Genomic DNA, 21,488 nt, shown 5'->3' with positions numbered 1-21,488 from the left:
GTGAATTCAGGGAGATTAAGCACAGAAGAAAAGGAGATGGCAAATCTGTACTATTCTTTTTAACTGATTTTTCCTAATTCTACCACCTATTTCTACCACCTAGAGATGCACGTGGAGTCACAAGTGTGTTTTCTGTTTTGTTTTGGTAAACAAAACAAAAACTTGTAAAACCCTGTCTTACACAGTAAGACAAAAATTCCTACTGGGTCAAAGAATTACTGAAATTGGGATACTAAAGAAAAGCTAGCAAGAATGATGGTGGTAACTGGTGATGCATGAAGAGGGTGTAGTTTTTGGTAATGTCAAGGTTTAGGGTATGATTTTGGGGTTGAATGGCTAAGTTATGGTGGAGGATGAGACTACTGGAAAAGAGGAGATCAAATAATGAGAGGCCAGGGTATTGAAAGGGTCATCTATGTGGCTACTGAAGTCATCAAGAATTATGATGGGAATCAGCATGGTGGCTCATGCCTATAATCCCAGCACTTGGGGAGGCCAAGGCAGGAGGACTGCTTGAGCTCAGGAGTTCGAGACTAGCCTGCGCAACATGACGAAACCATCTCTACAAAAAATACACACACACACACAAATTTGGCTGTGAGTGGTGGCTCACGGCGGTAGTCCCAACTACTCGGCAGGCTGAGATAGAAGGATCACTGAAGTCTGGGAGACGGAAGTTGCAGTGAGATGAGAACACGCCACTTCACTCTAGCGTGGGTGACAGAGTGAGACCCAGTCTCAAAAAAAAAAAAAAAATTAAAAAAAGAATTACGATAGGAACAGTGATAGAAAGTAGTATTAGTAAGCAAGCCAATAGCTAAAAATCTTCAGTGAATGAGAGGGATTGACCCAGAGGTCTACAGATGACAAAACCCAGCAGGGTGGCAGACAGTATAGTTTGATGGCATAAACTTAAAACTGGGGTAGGAAGGAGAATTATGTAGAAATGACTATGAAGAATAGGCAGGAATCAACTACTTCTCCAGCCCCAAAGGTAAAGGGATGTGAAAGAGGTATCAATCACAACCTGAGAAGGCTTTAGAAGCAGCAACATCTTCAAAGGAGAGCTAACAACAACAAAGAACCAATATATTATGACAGGAAGAAACTGCCAGACCAGGCTGGGTGCGGTGGCTCACGCCTGTAATACTAGCACTTTGGGAGGCCAAGACGGGCAGATCAATTGAGGAGTTTGACACAAGCCTGGCCAATATGGTGAAACCCTGTATCTACCAAATATACAAAAATTAGCCAGGTGTGGCGGCCCGCGCCTGTAGTACCAACTACTCAGGAAGCTGAGGCAGGAGAATTGCTTGAACCTGGAAGGCGGAGGTTGCAGTGAGCTGAGATCACACTACTGCACTCCAGCCTGGGCAACAGAACAAGGCACGTGTTTGTATGCATTTGACCCTCTCTATGCTATCCAAAGCCACTATCAAAGAGATGGCTTCCTGTGTTGTGGAAGCTAGATGAGTGCCAGGAAAGGGTAAATAAGTGGCAAAATTGTAGCCTTTTCATCTTCTATTACCTTAGTTGTCTTAAATATACTGACAACTAATTATGGTACAGAAGAAGACCAAACAAAAACAATAATTTTCGTGATTTCCTTCTTGAGACTGAAAATACCAATGGAGTTATTTAAAATAAAAGGAACTGCCAGGCGCAGTGACTCATGGCTGTAATCCCAGCACTTTGAGAGGTTGAGGTGGGTGGATCACCTGAGGTCAGGAGTTCGAGACCACACTGGCCAACATGGCAAAACCCCGTCTCTACTAAAAATACAAAAATTAGCCAGGTATGGTGGCTGTCACACCTGCAATCTCAGCTACTCGGGAGGCTGAGGCATGAGAATCGCTTGAACCCTGGAGGCAGAGGTTGCAGTGAGCCAAGATCGCACCACTGTACTCCAGCCTGGGGGATACAGCAAGACCTTGTCTCCAAATAAAATAAAATAAAATAAAATAAAAGGAACCAACTGTAAAATCAGTGTCTGATAAAATCTTCTACCAATAAAGGCTCTCAATAGGCTAAAGAATAATCAATTGACAACATCAAATAGATCAATTGACAACATCAAATAGACTGAATTAGTTGAACTAAAACTGATACGAATGCTGATGTCAAGTGATATCTGCAGGCCAGTGGGCTCAAAAGGTGGAGTGTATGGTATCACTGTACTGGAAGTGTCTTAAAATGGGGCAGGAATCCTACCAATAATATGGGAGGATGATCCCACCCAGCTATTTGCTGTATAAAAATCTGAGGAAAACAGAAGAAAAGTTTTTAAAACTTTTTAAAACTTTTTAAAACTGCTTTTTATAGGTCTTTTGTTCCTCCCCTAAGTTAGGTCTGAGCTAAACCAACTCCAACTGAAGCCAAGACATTTAATACATTAGACAGGAAGAACCTGAAGAGTAGACCAGGAGTCATGCAGAGGGCTCTAGGACATTATGCTAGGCACTGTAAGGACACTCTAGATGTGGAAAAGGATAGCAACTCAGTGTCAAAGATAAAAGCTTATCCTTACTTAAGGTTCGGCATTTCAAGATGAATAAAAACACAGGCTTTTCTTATTTAGAATGGCAATTCTGACAGCCAAAAGGCTATCCAGCTACCATTGTTCTAGGTTTACCCTCCCACCTTTCGAAGTTCCAGGTACAAAGAGCCTAAAAGGACACTTGGCTCACCTGGGCTGTGAATGGCATTCTGGGGAAGTGCATTGGTGATGTTGGGCAGCTCATGTCCATAGTTTCCATCCTCCAGGGGACAGACATCCAGGTCGCTCCACTTCTGCAGCTGCTGCAGCCAGCAGGATTTCTCCTCCAGTTTGCAGTGTGGATTTAAAATTATGCACACCCATAAAGCCCCTGGAAAATAAAGCAACCCATATTCTTAACATCTCTCCTTCGATGTAAGCCTTAATGTTTCAGTTTCATTTTTAGATGGTAGAGAAACTTTCCAAAGCATTAACTTTTCTTAATGTAAAAAATTCGCTAAGATTTTTAGAACTGGCTTGTTTTTCCTTCCCAACACTTCCTTAAAGTAGAGTGACTGTCTTACTTGAATCTGTGTGCCTGTGATATAAAGACAGACTTAGGCTTGAACTCTGAGCTCAAATCTGCAGTGTAATAAATATTTATTAAGAGCCTTCTATGTTAAGGCTCTGTGCTGGTGAATAAAACCGACACTGTTTCTACCCTTGAGGAACTGTCTAGTGAGGGAGACAGATAAATAAACATAATTCCATTTGAATATGATAAGTATTAAGATAAAGATACATTCAGGGTATGAAAGCAGCATAGAGGAAGGGCATTTAGTACAAGAACATGGTTGGAAGCGAGGAAGTCAGAAAAAGTTTTATTTTTTTGCTTAGCTGAACTTCCTGAGCTTCATCAAATCATTCAATTGTAAAACTGAGATCATAAAAATACCTACTTTGTAGGGCTATTGTGAGAATTAAATGAGATAACCTTTGTCAAGGGTCTAGCATATTACCTAGCACATAGTAGAATCTTAGTATTTGCTTATTAAAAAAAAATAAAGTATTTGGACTTGGATTTTCAAACTGCTGATAACTTGTGATGCCTTAAAACTATTCCTTTCTTGGGATTTTTTTTTCTTTTTTTGAAACGAAGTCTCGCTCTTGTCCCTCCAAGCTGGAGTGTGATGGGGCGATCTTGGCTTACTGCAACCTCCGCCTCCTGAGTTCAAGGGATTCTCCTGCCTCGGTGCCCCAACCCCACGCCCCACACCCTGAGTAGCTGGGATTACAGGCGCCTGCCACCACGCCTGGCTAATTTTTGTATTTTGTTGCCCAGGCTGGAGTGCAGCGGTGCGATGTCAGCTCACTGCAAGCTCCGACTCCCGGGTTCACGCCATTCTCCTGCCTCAGCCTCCCAAGTAGCTGGGACTACAGCCACCTGCCACCAAGCCTGGCTAATTTTTTGTATTTGTAGTAGAGACAGGGTTTCACCATGTTAGCCAGGATGGTCTCAATCTCCTGATCTCGTGATCTGCCCACCTTGGCCTCCCAAAGTGCTGGGATTACAGGCGGTGCAACTGGCTGCAGTGTGTCTTAATATAAACATCCTTTAGGATGTAGTTACATCCATGGATGGAAGTACATTTGGACACTATTTCAAAGCCAAATAGGAATGTTTTAAAAAGCCATATTAGCCTCAATTTCAGATATTAATTGAAGATGAAAATTAATTTCTGGCTGGGTGCTGTGGCTCACACTTATAAACCCAGCGCTTTGGCAGGCCGAGGAGGGCAGATCACTTGAGCTCAGGAGTTTGAGACCAGCCTGGGCAACATGGTGAAACGCTGTCTCTCCCAAAAATACAAAAAATTAGCTGGGCATGGTGGTGCACACCTAGCTGGTCCCAGCTACTCAGGAGGCTGAGGTGAGAGGATTGTTTGAGCCCAGGAGGTGGAAGTTACAGTGAGCGGAGATCACACCACTGCACTCCAGCATGGGTGACTAAAAAAAAAAAAAAAAGAAAAAACCCTCATTTCTACTGTTTCAATTCAATTTTTTAAATGTACCATGAAAAAGAAACTATATGATGTGTTGGGTACAGTGGCTCACGCCTGTAATCTCAGCACTTTGGGAGGCGGAGGCGGGCTGATCACCTGAGATCGTGAGTTCAAGACCAGCCTGACCACCATGGAGAAACCCTGTCTCTACTAAAAATACAAAAAATTAGCCAGGTGTGGTGGTGCATGCCTGTAATGTCAGCTACTTGGGAGGCTGTGGTAGGAGAATCGCTTGAACCTGGTAGGTACAGGTTGCAGTGAGACGAGATCCTGCCATTGCACTCTAGCCTGGGCAACAAGAGCGAAACTCCGTTTCAAAAAAAAAAAAAAGAAAAAGAAAAAAGGAACTAATACTTACAACAGTGACTCTTTAGGGGATTATAGTAACATTTATTTTACAGTTTAAGAAGGGCTTTTCATCTATAGTGTAGAAACAGATTTTCATATTTAATCTTCACAGGTAAAAAAGAGGACCAAAAAAGAAGCTACTAAATCTGGCAACTTCAGAAGAACTCTGGTGATCTTAGGAATCGCAAAATCAATAGGATAATAGGAAGGGAAAACAGATTGGGTGAGATGAGAGGCTTAAGAGGTAAAGAAACAGGGTGCTAATTCCAGTCCTGGAGGAGTTCCTATTTCCTAGGCATTTTGATATTAAGAAGGGGATCCTGGCTGGGCACGGTGGCTCATGCCTGTAATCCCAGCACTTTGGGAGACGGAGGTAGCTGGATTGCTTGGGGTCAGGAGTTCGAGACCAGCCTGGCCAACATGGCGAAACCCCATCTCTACTAAAAATACAAAAAATTAGCCAGGCATCATGGTGTGTGCCTATAATCCCAGTTACTCAGGACGCCGAGGCAGGAGAATCTCTTGAGTCCAGGAGGCAAAGATTGTAGTGAGCCAAGATTGAGCTATTGCACTCCAGCCTGGGCAACAGAGCGAGACTCTGTTTAAAAAAAAAAAAAATCCCTAGAAAGTGAGCACAAGTACTTTCACCTATAAGTTAAAAATGAGTTTTCTGTCTTGTTAATTACGTCCTTATAAATTTGTTTCAATACAATTACAACCCTGAGAAAGAGACAAAGCAAAAAATCCTACCAGTTGCCTGTATAAAACAGCACTCACAGGACTGTTATCAGTATCCAGAAGCATATTTTCCTACAACTTAAAAAAAAAGTGTTGGCTGGGTACAGTGTCTCATGCTTGTAATACCAGTGCTTGCGGAGGCTGAGGTGGGAGGATCACAAGGCCAGCAGTTTGAGATCAGCCTGGGCAACAGTGAGACCCTATCTCTACAACAAATTAGAATCAGCTGAATGTGGTAGCCTGTGCCTGTAATCCTAGCTACTTGGGAAGCTGAGGTGGAAGTATTTCTTGAGCCTAGGAGTTTGAGTTGCAGTGAGTTATGATCACACCACTGTATTCCAGCCGAGGGGACAGTGAGATCCTGTCTCAAAGTAAATCAATAAAAAGACATTTGGCTTGGGCTTGGTGGCTCATGTCTGTGGTCCCAGCACTTCGGGAGGCCGAGGCAGGTGGATCACTGGAGTTCAGGAGTTTGAGACCAGCCTCGCCAACATGGTGAAAACCTGTCTCTACAAAAGTAGAAAAATTAGCCGGGCGTGGTGGTGCGTGCCTGTAGTCCCAGCTACTTGGGAGGCTGAGGCAGGAAAATCAAGTGAACCGAGGAGGCAGAGGTTGCAGTGAGCTGACACCACACCACTGCACTCCAGACTGGGCAACAGAGTGAGACTCTTTCTCAAAAAACAACAAAAAATTTTAAAAGCATCAAAAACTCTAAGCAAAGGTAGCTACTATGGAAATTAAAATTTTACATAATTATTAAATATTAAATATAATAATAAAATTTAATAGCTATCATTGATTTCTTTTTATCAGCTAGGGATTAAGGTGTTAAGCACTTTATCTCATTCAGTCCTCTAACTCTGAGGGTCAACAGGTCTTGATTTGGATGTAAAAGACAGAAAATAGGGAATCAAGGATAACCCTTAAATTTTCTTCTTGAGCAATGATGGAATCTTGCTCTGTCACCCAGGCTAAAGTGCAGTGGCATGATCTTAGCTCACTGAAATGTCTGCCTCCCAGGTTCAAGCGATTCTCCTGCCTCAGCCTCCTGAGTAACTGGGATTACAGGCACCCGCCACCATGCCCGGTTAATTTTTTTTTTTTAATTTTTTTTTTTTTTTTTTTTTTTTAGATGGAGTCTCACTCTGTCACCCAGGCTGGAGTGGCACGGTCTCGGCTCACTGCAAGCTCCGCCTCCCAGGTTCACGCCATTCTCCTGCCTCAGCCTCCCGAGTAGCTGGGACTACAGGTGCCCACCACCACGCCTGGCTAATTTTTTGTATTTTTAGTAGAGACAGGGTTTCAACGTGTCAGCCAGGATGGTCTCAATCTCCTGACCTCGTCATCCACCCGCTTCAGCCTCCCAAAGTGCTGGTATTACAGGCGTGAGCCACTGCGCCTGGCCAATTTTTTGTATTTTTAGTAGAGACAGGGTTTCACCATGTTGGCCAGACTTGTCTTGAACTCCTGAACTCAGGCGATCTGCCCGCCTTGGCCTCCCAATGTGCGAAGATTACAGGCGTGATCCTAGCTCAATGGCGCCTGGCCATTGAGCAACAAGATAATACATCTTGATGCTATATATTGAGATGGCAACAACAAGTGGAAAATAAGGCTTTGGCAGGAAAATTAACAGTTCTGTGATGTCTGTATTAAGTTGGAGATGTGATGGGCAGCTGGACACAGCCTGAAGCTCAGGGGAAAGATCAGGGCTAGAGACATACATTTGTGATTTACCTGCATCTGGATAGTATTTAAAGCCATGGGACTGAATATATAATCATTTAGGTAAAGAATGTAAACAGGAAAGTGGATGCTAGGGGGCACTCAATATTTAGAAGGGTTGAGGAAAGGCAGAGAAGCCTGCAAAGGTGACTGAGTGAAAGTCACCAGGAACACAGTGGGGAAACCCAGTGGGTATGCAGTTATGGAGACCAAGAGAAGAGTGTTTCAAAAAGAGTATGGGCATGTGGCTCGTGCCTATAATCCCAGCACTTTGGGAGATGGAGGTGGTAGAATTGCTTGAGGCTAGGAGTTCAAGACCAGCCTGGGCAATATAGCGAGAGCCTGTTGCTACAAAAGGAAGGAAAAATAAAAGAGTATGGTTAAGTTTAGTGAAAACCGCTAAGAATTTTGAAGTAAGATGAGAACAGAGAAGTGACTGTTGTATTTAGCAATATGGAAATTACTTGTGATTTCGAGAACAGCTACTTCAGGAGACTGGCAGCAATGGGCAATGGAAACCCAACTGGAGTGGGCTCAAGAAAGAACGGAGGGGAGCAAATGGAAAGAGTGACCACAGATAATTTTTTAAAGAAGTGTTGTTTCAAAGGGGAGAAGAGAAATGGGTTAATAGTTGGTGGGGACAGTTGGATCATCAAAGGAGTATTTTTTAAAATTTGAGATTAAAGATATTAGAGCAGGTGAGGCACGGTGGCTGACACCTGTAATCCCAACACTTTGGGAGGCCGAGGCAGGTGGATCACCTGAGGTCAGGAGTTTGAGACCTGCCCGGCCAACATGGCGAAACCCCATCTCTACTAAAAATACAAAAATTAGCCAGGCATGGTGGTACACGCCTGTAGTTCCAGCTACTCAGGGGGCTGAGGCAGAAGAATTGCTTTAATCCAGGAGGCAGAGGTTGCAGTGAGCCAAGACTGTGCCACTGTACTCCATCCTGCGTGACAGAGTGAGACTCTGTCTCAAAAAAAAAAAAAAAAAAAAAAAGATACTAGAGCATATTTGTATGCTGATGGGAATGATCTTGTAGAGAAAGAAAAGTTAATAATGCCCAAGCAAAGAAATAATTGTAGCAGCAACATTCTTGAGAAAAGGAGATAGAACAGAACCCAGAGCAAACACGTAAGGGTTGGCCTTTCATGACAGCAGAGATACTTTATGGATTTTAACAAAGGAGAAGGCAAACCATATGGGTAGAGACATAGAAAGCATTAGTAGATTTGTAGGTGGGGAGATGATGAAACTTCATGTCTGATTGGTCCCAATTTCTCTAGTTCAGAAACAGAAAGTAGTGAGCCATTTCTCTCTATATTTGTAGTTCCTACAAACCCTGCCTAGGTTCTCCATAGGTGTATAGGCTTTGTGATCTGTAAGGAGCCCTAAAAATAGCTAGGGGAACCCTTAGAATACTTAGGGGAAGCATGAATGCACTGTTCTAGTGTCTAACCTAATAAGCCTTCTCTAAGTGCAGTGGTTCTCAAAGTGTGGTCTCTGGATCAGCAGCATCAGCATCCCCAGGGAATTTGTTAGAAATGCAAATTCTCAGGCTCCACTCCAAACCTACTGAAACAGAAACTCGGGATAGGGCCCAGTGATCTGTTTAAACAAGTACTCTTGGTGATTCTGAAAGGTTTGAGAACCACTGTCTTAACAGAATGCTGAAGGTTTCTTGGAAGGTTGATATAGTAATTTGTTAGATATGAAAATGCCAGAAGCAAGAGTTTTTCATAATGAACCCAAGTATATAACAAGAACTTTAAAAGCACCAGGAGCCAACTCTACTTACTTCCTCCCAACTACCTTTGTCCCAAAGGCAAAGCCCAAGTCCACAGCATAATCCTGTGGTACAGAAATTAAGACATTCAGGCCTCAGATGAAACTGACTCTCCCAAGGCTAACTTCAAGTTCTTAAGGAATATGCACTTCGAAAAAATAAAAGGACTTAAGATAGAATTGAGGGAGATGTTACAGAGGGGGATGTCAGACAGATTGGGCTTCCAGTGTTAGAGCTAAAACTTACCAGTGTGTGACCCTGAGTTCAGGGTATGGAAGATTCTGAAAGCAGGGCGAGAAGTATTAGCATTGCAAAACTGGTCTTAGGAAGGGAATGCTAAAGAGAAATGATGGCCACAGAGGACTGCCTTGATAAGGGAGAAGCTAGAACAGTGAGGCCATTAGAAGGTCACAGTTCTAATCTAATCTAAAAGTTTCAAGGGGGAATGGACACTACATTGCATTTTAAAGATTGAGAAATAAAAAAAAGTTGGTGACTGGATGTAGGGAATGAAAGAAAAATGAGTGCTTGGCAGTAAGTTTGGTAAAGTAAGGAATAGTGGTGCCAATAAGTCACAAGAGCCTTTGTTTGTAAGAGAAAGCCTGAGTTCATTTTTGATTTCTCACTGGAAATGGTCAATGGACATCTACTCATGTGGGACTAAAACTCAGATGAGTAGAAAGAAGCTAAAGGTAAAATGACCGTATAAGTAAGCTCTGAAGCTATGATATATATATATATATATATATTATATATATATATATATTTTTTTTTTGAGACGGAGTCTTGCTCAGTCGCCCAGGCTGGAGTGCGGTGGCACGATCTTGACTCACTGCAAGCTCCGCCTCCCAGGTTCACACCATTCTCCTGCCTCAGCCTCCCGAGTAGCTGGGACTATAGGTGCCCGCCACTACGCCCGGCTAATTTTTTTGTATTTTTAGTAGAGACAGGGTTTCACTGTGTTAGCCAGGATGGTCTTGATCTCCTGACCTCGTGATCCGCCCATCTTGGCCTCCCAAAGTGCTGGGATTACAGGCATGAGCCACCGTGCCTGGCCTGAAGCTATGATTTTTTTTTTTTTTTTTTTGAGACGGAGTCTCACACTGTCGCCCAGGCTGGAGTGCAGTGGCGCGATCTCAGCTCACTGCAAGCTTTGCCTCCCGGGTTCATGCCATTCTCCTGCCTCAGCCTCCTGAGTAGCTGGGACTACAGGCGCCTGCCACCGCGCCCGGCTAATTTTTTGTATTTTTAGTAGAGACGGGGTTTCACCGTGGTCTCGATCTCCTGACCTTGTGATCCGCCCGCCTCGGCCTCCCAAAGTGCTGGGATTACAGGCGTGAGCCACCGTGCCCGGCCGAAGCTATGATATTTTTTAAAAAGTTACCAAGGGAATATAGAGAAGGAAGAATAGAAGGTCAAGTCCAAGTACTGGAAATTGCCCTGTGTCTTAAAGGTCTGGCTGGGAGTGATACAGAAGAGCAGACTCGGGGAAGCAACAAAAGTGAGGCTGATAAGTATTTGGAGAGCCAGGCTACTGCCATGCAACAGAAGCCAAGCAAAGAGGTTTTCTCTCAACAAAGGTTTCCACCTTTATGGTAACATCTGGAACAGAATGCTTGATGTCAATAGCAAAGCACAATGCTGTGGAAAAAACAAAAGTGAGTTCAGTGTTACTCTGGGTGGCCCTTGTAGAGCCTAAGTCTTCTACCAGTTGGACTTAGCAAGATCCATGCAATGATTGATGGCAAGGGTTCATAAACACTGTTGCCACAGGGCAAGATGGAAGGACGAAGCACTTCTCTGAACGATGGGGACTTACCTAGCTCATCCCAGAGCTGCCTGCACTTGTCTGTCATGTTTGTTCCTTGCTGCCTCCAGAGCGTGAGTCGTGGGTCAGCCATAAACTGCTCAGTTATTAGTGTCAGCATCCTTGCTCCATTGGAATCTCTCATCCGCAGCATTTCTCGAACCTGACACATAAGAAGTGGCAAGGGATTGGTGATTGTGCATCACAAAAAAGTAGGAGGAGAAGGAAGTGGGGGAGGGGGAAGTGAAGATGAAGTATCTGAGTACACCATATCCAAAAGAGCCAGAAAGAAGGCCTCTTTTTCTGTAAGCAAGATCTCTGCATGTACCAAGAAAGCCTGATGTTCACAATGAGATACCATTTCACACCCACTAGGATGGCTAGAATTAAAAAGTCAGATAACAAGTGTTAGACAGGATGCAAAGAAATTGACACATCATACACTGTTGGTAGGAACGTAAAATGATACAGCCACCTTGGAAAACAGACTGGCAGTTCCTCAAATGATTAAGCATAGAGTTACTATATGACCCATCAATTCCACTCCAAGAAAGAAATGAAAATACATGTCCACAAGTCCACATAGAACCTTATACAAGAATGTTTATAGCAGCACTATTCATAATAGCCAAAAGGTGGAAACAACTCAAATGTTCACTAACAGATGAATGGATAAACAAAACGTAGGCTATCCACATTTTGAACAATAAATCCACATTTATTGTTCAGCCGTAAAAAGGAATGAAGTACTGATTCATGCTATGACACCGATGAATCTTAAAAACATTATGCTGAGTGAAGGAAGCCAATCATAAAAGACTACATACTATATGAATGATTCCATTCATATGAAAGTCCAGAATAGGGAAATCTATAGAGACAGAAAGTAGATTAGTGGTTTCTTAGGGCTGGGGGAGGAAGACATAGAGGACAAGGGAGGGATAGGTAAGGGTATGGGTTTCTTTTTGAGGTGATGAAAATGTTCTTAAGTTGATTGTGGTGATGGCTGCATATAACTATAAATATACTAAAAAATACTGAACTGAACTTTAACACTTTAAATAGGTGAATTGTATAGTATATGAATTATATCTCACTGAAGGTATTAAGGGGAAAAAAAAAGAAAAGAAAAACAGCCTGCTGTGAGAGCCCGTAGTTTCAAAATACTAAGTGTCTTTAGGAACAGTGTTGAAACTCTAGTCTTCAAGCTTTATCAGGCAGCACTGAATTAAAAGCAGAGGGAAGATAGTTTCCTTGCTAAAATGCCCCAGCAATACTAACTCATTTACAGAGCAGAGCGGAAGGAACAGGACTACCAGGCTGAGGTGGTAGGACTCCCTGGAGGCAGCCTGCTCAAGTCTGGTCAGCCTCTCCCAATAGATTTCAAGTATTCAGTTCAGCTATGTCAAGTGAGCTAGGTATATTGCATGAAGCCTGAAGTGGTGTGCCCAGTCTAACTTAAGCTTCTTTTGTCAACAACAAAAGAAAAACACTTTTTCATATCTTACCTTGGCAAACATTGAGCTGAGTTGCTTTCCAGAGCCACAGTAACCGCCCTGGGAGAGAAAAAGCTTCACTTGTTCTTTCACCTGTTCTTCATCCAAATGCCAACAGTTTTCATCGTCAATGCTGGCCCCAGCTGTGGGGTCAGGGGCACCTATGAAGAATGGGAACAGTGAAGTGAATCCCCAGAGTTCACATGCTACACATTCAGTTGGAGGGGCATTTTGTGAACATACTGAAATAGAGATGGGTCATTCTGCTTTAATATGGGTTTTGTCAACTATATAGTCCTAAACAAAATAAATAAATACATAAAATTAATTTTTCAAAAAGCCTAAATTAAAAGATCTAATGCTAGTTGCATGTTCACTTAAGTCTCAGTTATAGCTTCATCTAAGATCTACAGATACCACTGTAGGGGAAAAAAGGCCAGAAGAAATATACAATATGTAAATTGTGCATTTTTTCCCCCAGGAGAGTAACATTTTGTTTCTTCTTTTTGCTTTTCTATGAAGTTCAAATATGCCTTAATAGGCACACATTATTTTAAAATACAAATACATTCTCTGAACATGAAAAATTCTTTTTGTTTGTTTGTTTGAGACAGGGTCTCACTCTGTCGCCCAGGCTGCTGGAGTGCAGTAGCATGATCATGGTTCACTGCAGCCTCAACCTCCCAGGCTCAATCAATGCTTCCACCTCAGCCTCCCAAGTAGCTGGCACCACAGGACAGGGCCACCACACCCAACTATTTTAAAACATTTTTTGTAGAGACAGGGTTTTGCCATGTTGCCCAGGCTGGTCTCAAATTCTTGGGCTCAAGCAATCCTCCCAACTCAAGTCTCCCAAAGTAATGGGATTACAGGCCAAAAAAATTCTGTTTTTTAAAGTTCACTAGAAAACCATCCCCTAAAGCATAGGTAGACTTGCATACAGGGTGATATGATTTTATAAATTTATACAAAATATATTTTCATAGTGGGCTCACCTTGACAAAACCACTTAAAACATAGTTACAGTTATTTACACATCCCTCTCTCCTAGTAGTCTGTTAACTCCTTACTCACAGTTGAATCCCCAGTTGAATCCAAAGCTGTATCACCTACAGCATAGTGCTGATAATGTGACAAGCACTCTGGAAATGTCTGTGAAATGAAAACTGAATCATCTTCTTTCACTCTGTTATAGACAGAGTGCTGTAACAATTTGTTTTTTTTGTTTTTGTTTGTTTTTTTTTTTTTTAATGTTAACTGACAAATAATTGTGTGTATATATGGGGTACAATGTAATGTTTTAATCTATGTATATATTTTTTTGAGACAGAGTCTCACTCTGTCATCCAGGTTGGAGTGCAGTGGCACGATTTTGGCTCACTGCAACCTCCACCTCCCAGGTTCAAGTGATTTTTGTGCCTCAGCCTCTCAAGTAGCTGGGATTTCAGGCATGTACCACCACACCTGGATAATTCTTGTATTTCTGGCAGAGATGAGGTTTCGCCATGTTGGCCAGGCTGGTCTCAAACTCCTGGCCTTAAGTGATCTGCCTGCCTTGGCCTCCCAAAGTGCTGGGATTACAGGCCACCGCACCCGGCCTGACCTATGTATACATTATAGGAAGAGTTGATCGAGCCAATTAACATACCCATCACCTCACCAGTTTGTCTTTTTTTTTTTTTTTTGATGTGGTAAGAATGTTAAAAATCTATTTTAGTAATTTTGAAATATACATTATTGGTTGGGTGCAGTGGCTCATGCCTGTAATCCCAGCACTTTGGGAGGCTGAGGCATGCGGATCACTTGAGGCCAGGAGTTTGAGACTAGCCTAGCCAACATGGTGAAACCCGTCTCTACCAAAAGTACAAAAATTAGCTGGGTGTGGTGGCAAATGCCTGTAATTCCAGCCACTTGGGAGACTGAGGCATGAGAATTGCTTGAACCTGGGAGGTGGAGGTTGCAGTGAGCCAAGATTATGCCACTGCATGCCCGCCTGGGCAACAGAGTGAGACCCTGTCTCAAAAAACAAGAAAAACAACAACATTATTATTAACTGTGGTCACCATGTAGTGCAATACATTACTAAAACTTATTGTGACAAATTTTTAGAAACCTACCTCCAAGTGGCAACAGGCCATAAATCAATACTCTATAGGTGTGGTCATGCAATAGGTTACAAATTCATATCATGTTTAATCAGTTTGCCTTACTCCTTGTCTCCCTATGTCAGAACTCTGCTTACATAAAATTTGGGTCAGCATAACAAAGCTACTCCTCTGCTATGCTTTGTTGTAGTACATCTTATTCTCTAGGGAATTAGGAGGGCTCACATACTCATTCATTCCACAAATACAAATTAACACATATGATCTGCCAGTTTATTGTATCTATTCTATGCTTCTTTTCTTCAAATGTTTTATTCTATACACAGTTTTTTGTTGTTTGTTCTAGACAGGATCTCATTCTGTTGCCCAGGCTGGAGTGTAGTGGTGCGATCATGGCTAACTGCATCCTCAACCTCCTGTGCTCAAGTGATCCCACCACCTTAGCTTCCCAAGTAGCTGGGACTAAAGACATGCACCACTATGCCCAACTAATTTATTTTTCAATTTTTTTGTAGAGATGGGGTCTTGCTATATTGCCCAGGCTGGTCTCGAACTTCTGGGCTCAAGAGACCCTCCAAAGTGTTAGGATTATAGGCATAACCCACCATACTGGGCCAAGTTTTTGAAAAAATAATTTCAACTCTTATTTTAGATTCAGGGGATATATGTACAGGTTTGTTATATGGGTATATTGTGTGATGCTGAGGTTTGGGGTAAAAATGATCCCATCACCCAGGTAGTGAGCATAGTACCCAATAGGTACTTTTTCAGATCTTGTCCCTTCCTTTTCTCTCCTCTCAAGTAGTTCCCAGTGTCTATTGTGCCCATCTTTATGACCATATGTAACCAATGCTTAGCTTCCACTTATAAGTGAGAACATGTGGCATTTGGCTTCCTGTTTCTGAATTAATTTACTTAGGATAATGGCCTCCAGCTGCATCCACGTTACTGCCGAGGAAATTATTTTGGTCTTTTTTTTTGTGGCTGCATTGAATTCCATGACGTATATGTACCACATCTTCTTTATCCAATCCACTGCTGTTGGGCATCTAGGTTGATTCCACATCTTTGCTGTTGTGAACATATGAGTGCCTGTATCTTTTTGGCAGAATGATTTATTCACCTTTGGGCATATGCCCAGTAATGGGATTGCTGGGTGGCCTAGTAGTTCTGTTTTAAGCACTTTGAGAACTCTCCAAATAAACATAGTTCTGATCATAATCACTTCCCCGATCAAAAATATTCAGTCATGCCCTGTTCTTACTAAATTATGTCCAAATGCCCTAGAATGGCTTTCAAGGTCCTCTATGCTCAGGCCCTATCTTTCATTTTTCGTCTTGTCTTCCCCTACACTTATGATATGCTTCAGCCAGAAAAAGTGTTCCCAGAACTCAACCACATTGGCTTATGACATACTTTTCCTCCTCCTTCCTCTAACCTGTTCTTTGACCAAAAAACCCAACAGTTCTCACTGTCAATATTATTTCGGTTCCAGAGTCAGGGTTGCAATGAGAAACAGAAACCATAGGCCGGGCGTGGTGGCTCACACCTGTAATCCCAGCACTTTGGGAGGCAGAGGCGGGCAGATCACGAGGTCAGGAGATCGAGACCATCCTGGCTAACACAGTGAAACCCCATCTCTACTAAAATACAAAAAATTAGCCGGGCGTGGTGGCGGGCGCCTGTAGTCCCAGCTACTCAGAAGGCTGAGGCAGGAGAATGGCGTGAACCCGGAAGGTGGAGCTTGCAGTGAGCCGAGACCGTGCCACTGCACTCCAGCCTGGGTGACAGAGCGAGACTCCATCTCAAAAAAAAAAAAAAAAAAGACATCATAAAATTAGTGTATAGAGAGACTAACACCGCTGAGGTTCATGTATTGCTAGTTTACCTGGCAATAGGAGCTTTCTTTTTTAACCTTCTCACTGAATTAGCCATATACTCCATTGCCACCTGACGAAAGTATGCCCATCTTATGCTCATGTGCTCGGCATATAAAGGCAGTAACACTATTTTTTGTATTTGTATTCTCCTGATATTAATTCACTTACTAATTAACATTCTACATAGTACTTTATTATTACGTTCATTAAATGTTCTTCATAGCACTTTATTATTACTTCTCTTGCACCTTGTTTTACATTAGAATTTTGCATTTCTCATATATTCCCAACTAAGTTGAAATTTTTAAAAAACAGGGATTCATTTTTCTACTTCATAGTGTCAGGCTCATTACAGCACTGAGTTAATATTTACAGAATGAATAAATACACATCTCACTGACCATCTAGATTTAAGCACCACACAGGCATATATTGTGTCCTATGCTTCTTTTATATCCCAAAAGTGGCAAAGCAAAACAAATATACTCCTTATCCTTAAATATTTGTAAGTAACAAGAATTTATTCAGTTTTTCCTATACGCTAGAGGCACTTTTTATACCTATACCCATTAGAATGTGTGCTCCTTGAGGGCAAAAGTTTTTGTTTGCTGGTATATTCACAACACATAGAAAAGTGCCTGGCATATAGTAGGTGCTCAATAAATATTTATTGAATAAATTCCAAGGAACGTTCATAACAACTCTATGAGGCCATATTATTCTCCTAATTTTTAAAATGAAGAAACTAAAGTTTACACAGGGTAACTTAGATGTAAAGTATATCAGCCAGGATCTATATATTGGTCTCTCTCCAGAGCCTGTCTCTTTACTACAAGGCTATATACTTTGGCCTTCAGTCTCATACTGCTGTGATTCACCAGCTGGTTTTAGGGCCCCTGAAGCTGTAACTGATGGTGTATCTGAAGATAGCCAAATCCCATCTTTCCTTGGCTTATTCTGCTACATAGAATATGGAATTAGTCAGAATAATGCACTTTTCCCACAGTGAGGATAACTAGAGTTCTCATCAGTACAATGATTCTCAGATATTAATATACAAAATAATTACTTGGGGTTTATGTGAAAAATGCAGGTTATGGAGTCTAACTCCTAACAATTCTGGTTTTCAGGAGCTCCATAGAGATAAAACTGAGATAAACTAGGTTAATCCAAGAACTGGGTTGTTGAGTACCTTGGAGCTAAGGATTGAGGTGGGAATGAACAGCAATGGTGCTCCAGCAGCAGAGGGCAGAGATGGCTTGAATACCAATTCTGTCCCTTGGATGGTTAAGTTAGGATATGAAAAAGCAGGAACAGGATCTAGTCTTTTAGGGGAGTCGGCCTTAAACAACTGGCTGGAAGTATGGACTGATACCCTCTCCTCTAAGGGTTTGAAGGGGTATGGAAAAAAGTGGAGAACACTTGGCACCCAGGTGATAGTAGTGGCAGTAGCTGGGGAAGAAATAAGGCACAGTTTATAAATACCTAGAGTGTATCTAAAGAAAACTGCTGGGATAGGGCTAGGACGAGTCAAAACCTTGAGAGTACAACTTCATCTAAAACTTCAAAAGGGTTTGTTTATTTTATAGGAGAGAAAGGAAAGTAAATTGTACAAATGTTTGCTGGTCTACAATGGACCCCAGGAGATGAGAAACTGAGCTGCTAAAATGGGTGACAGCAGCAAAAAAGGAAGTGAGTTAATATTTGGGGCATTGAGGTAACAAACTACAAGGAGTTTGTGTGATTGCTGAGGCAAGCAAAGTCATTTGGCAAGAGAACAAACTGGCAAGAGACCCGATGGAGAATTTTCTAAGACACTTTCATTTTCATTTCTAAGACATTTTCATTTATTCAGTTAATATTTATAGAGAGCCTCATATGTACAGAACCTGTGCCTGTGCCAAATACTGGATATATAATGGTAAACAAAGCAAATACAGAGCTTATAGTTGGGGAGAGAGACCTTAAGTAAATAATCACATGTACATATTTTTGTGTGGAAAGGAAGAAGAGTCAAAGGCTTCTCTGAGAAAGTGACATTTAAGCTGACACTTGAAGAATAAACAGGAGTTAGCCTGGCAGAGAGTGGAAGAAATACTGTGTACTTTTTGTTCAAAAAAAGCATTACTTTGGTAACTAAATATAACTATAATAAGGGAGCGAGGACAGAAACAGGATGGGAAAGGAGGATATTCTCTCAAGGAAAGGGAATATTATGTGAAAATGCAGGCAAAAACCAGATCATGCAAAGTTTTGCATGCCACAGAAATTTGGATTCGATCCTAACAGTAATAGGAGGCCACTGAAGGATTTTAAACAAGAAGTGATATGATAATACCTGCAGTTATAGAAAAGTCACTTTGGATGGTGGTATGAAGAATGGAATAGAGGGGATTAATAGTGGAAATTGAAAGATCAGTTAGATGGCTACTATAACAATTTATGTGAGAGATTATAGTGGTTTGATTTAATAGGGAGAAGTAGAAAATTATGAAATATATTTCAGAGGTAAAATTAACAGATCTTGCAATGTATTGCATGTGGAATACACAAAAGACAAAGGTGTTAGGAGTAACTACAAGGTTTTCATCATGATTCCATGGCTAGATGGTGGTGCTATACGGTGAATACAGGAGGATAAATAAATTTGGGGAAGAAGATCATAAAATCACATTTGGATATGTTCATCTTGGGATGCCTTTATGACATTAAATAGTTGGATATAGAGTCTAACGCTCAATAGATATGGGCTGAAGAAATACATCTGTGAGGTTGGTCACAGTGGCTCATGCCTGTAATCCTAGCACTTTGGGAGGCCAAGGTGGGTGTGTTGTTTGAGCCCAAGAGCTCAAGACCAGCCTCCGCAACACAGTGAGACCCTGTCTCTACAAAAAATACAAAAATTAGCCAAGCATGGTGGCATGAGCCTGTGGTCCCAGCTACTTGGGAGGCTGATGTGGGAGGATCACCTGAGCCCAGGGAAACTGAGGCTGCAGTGAGCTGTGATTGTGCCACTGCATTCCAGCCTAGGTGACAGAGTAAGACCCTGCCTCAAAAAAAAAAAAAAAGAAAGAAATACATTTGTGAGTCATGGAATGTAGATAATATTTGAAGACAAGGATGTAACTGAGATTGCCTTCAGGAATCATATAAAATAAGAAGAGGAGAAAATGTAAGATAATTTATAAGAAATGTCAATATTCAAAGGTCAAATAGTACAGTAGAGGACAGCATTAAGGAATAAACAAGGGCACAAATCATTTAACTAGATAAAGTAGGTGTGGAGTTCACAAACTGGCTTCTTCAACTGTCTCTCACTAACTCCCAGGCAGCATCTTTTCTAAAAATCCTTTCTTTACTTTAAAAATCAAATTAAATTAAAATGCCCTTATATGTTCACTGGTTAGAACATTTTAGTCTTTTCACAGAAAGAGATGAGTATGAAACCACTCATCTTTAGTAACAGTAAAGTAGGCCTAGTCAATGTAAATAATACTTTAACATTATACTCTGAATTTTTTCCTAAGGACTAATAACAGAAATGATGACAAGTGAAGATAGAAAGGATGTCTTTCATAAATAATTATGAAACAAACCATTGTGTGGGTTCAGCCTCCACGTAAGCATTGAAGCTTATATAATAAGATCTGTCCTGAGGGTGTTTCTAAGTCTAAGGATCCAATTTTTCTTTCATTCTTTTTTTTTTTTTTTTTGAGATGGAGTCTCACTCTGCTGCCCAGGCTAGAGTGCAGTGGTGTGATCTCAGTTCACTGCAACCTCCGCCTCCAGGGTTCAAGCCATTCTCCTGCCTCAGCCTCCCAAACGGCTGGGATTACAGGTGGTGCACACTACCATGCCTGGCTAATTTTTGTCTTTTTAGTAGAGACGGGATTTCACCATGTTGGCCAGGCTGGTCTTGAACTCCTGACCTTAGGTGATCTGTCTAGTCCAGCCTCCCAAAGTGCTGGGATTACAGGCGTGAGCCACGGTGCCTGGCCAATAAAAATTTAAAAATTTTAATGTATAGTGAGCCAAAATCATGCCATTGCACTCCAGCCTGGGCAAAGAGAGCGAAGTTCCATCTCAAAAAAAAAAAAAAAAAAAAAAAAAATGTATTCCATTTTGTTGATCTTTTCCTACTAAAAAAAATTTTCTCTACCTCAAGGACATGAAGGTGTTCTCTTTTTTTTTTTTTTTTTTTTTTTTTTTTTTTGAGACGGAGTCTTGCTATGTCACCCAGGCTGGAGTGCAGTGGCCGGATCTCGGCTCACTGCAAGCTCTGCCTCCCGGGTTCACGCCATTCTCCTGCCTCAGCCTCCCGAGTAGCTGGGACTACAGGCGCCCGCCACCTTGCCCGGCTAATTTTTTGTATTTTTTTTAGTAGAGACGGGGTTTCACCGTGTTAGCCAGGATGGTCTCGATCTCCTGACCTCGTGATCCGCCCGTCTCGGCCTCCCTAAGTGCTGGGATTACAGGCTTGAGCCACCGCGCCTGGTCTCAAAGGTGTTCTCTTATCTTAGGTTTTACTCTTCCACTTTTCACATTTATATCTGCAATCCATCTGCAACTGATTTTTCTAAGTGTTATCAGGTAGAAATCAAGTTTCAACTGGAAACTTGATTTCCAGTTGATCCAGCATCGCTTATTGAAAAGATTATTATTTTCCCTTTCTTGTTATTTAGTGGAATCCTCTCACTGTTTTGTTGCTGTTGTCTTTTTTTTTTTTCTTTTCTGAGACAGGATCTTTGTCTCCCAGGATGGAGTGCAGTGGTGCCATTGTAGCTGGCTGCAACCTCAAACTCCTGGGCTCAAGCAATCCTCCGGCCTTGGCCTCAGCCTCCTGAGCAGCTGAGACTACAGGTGCACATCACCATGCCCAGCTAATTTTTTTTTTTTTTTTTTTTTTTTTTTTAGAGATGGGGTCTTACTTTGTTGCCCAGGTTGGTCTTGAACTCCTGGGCTCAAGTGATCCTTCTGCTTTGACCTCCCAGAGTACTGGAATTACTGGTGTAAACCATTCCACCCAGTTGGAATCTTTTCATTTTAGAAATTCACGTTTTT

At 41.9% G+C, this 21,488-nt stretch overlaps 1 protein-coding gene across 2 annotated transcripts in view; it reads right to left on the bottom strand.

Annotated features, from left to right (window-relative positions):
* ZSWIM5 (zinc finger SWIM-type containing 5) overlaps positions 1-21,488 on the bottom strand; it is a 197,304-nt gene that overhangs the window by 30,261 nt on the left and 145,555 nt on the right. For both annotated transcript variants that reach the window (XM_007978970.3, XM_073007367.1), the window contains exons 3-5: positions 12,455-12,603; positions 10,959-11,109; positions 2,688-2,867 (exon numbers count right to left, since the gene is read on the bottom strand). In XM_007978970.3, the coding sequence (XP_007977161.2) occupies positions 2,688-2,867; positions 10,959-11,109; positions 12,455-12,603 (480 nt within the window). The remainder of the gene's footprint in view (positions 1-2,687; positions 2,868-10,958; positions 11,110-12,454; positions 12,604-21,488) is intronic.

The sequence above is a fragment of the Chlorocebus sabaeus genome, chromosome 20 (assembly GCF_047675955.1).
Source record: "Chlorocebus sabaeus isolate Y175 chromosome 20, mChlSab1.0.hap1, whole genome shotgun sequence".
Taxonomy (NCBI): domain Eukaryota; kingdom Metazoa; phylum Chordata; class Mammalia; order Primates; family Cercopithecidae; genus Chlorocebus; species Chlorocebus sabaeus.
The sequence above is the reverse complement of the archived record's forward strand: the minus strand, read 5'-3'. Positions and strand labels throughout refer to the sequence as shown.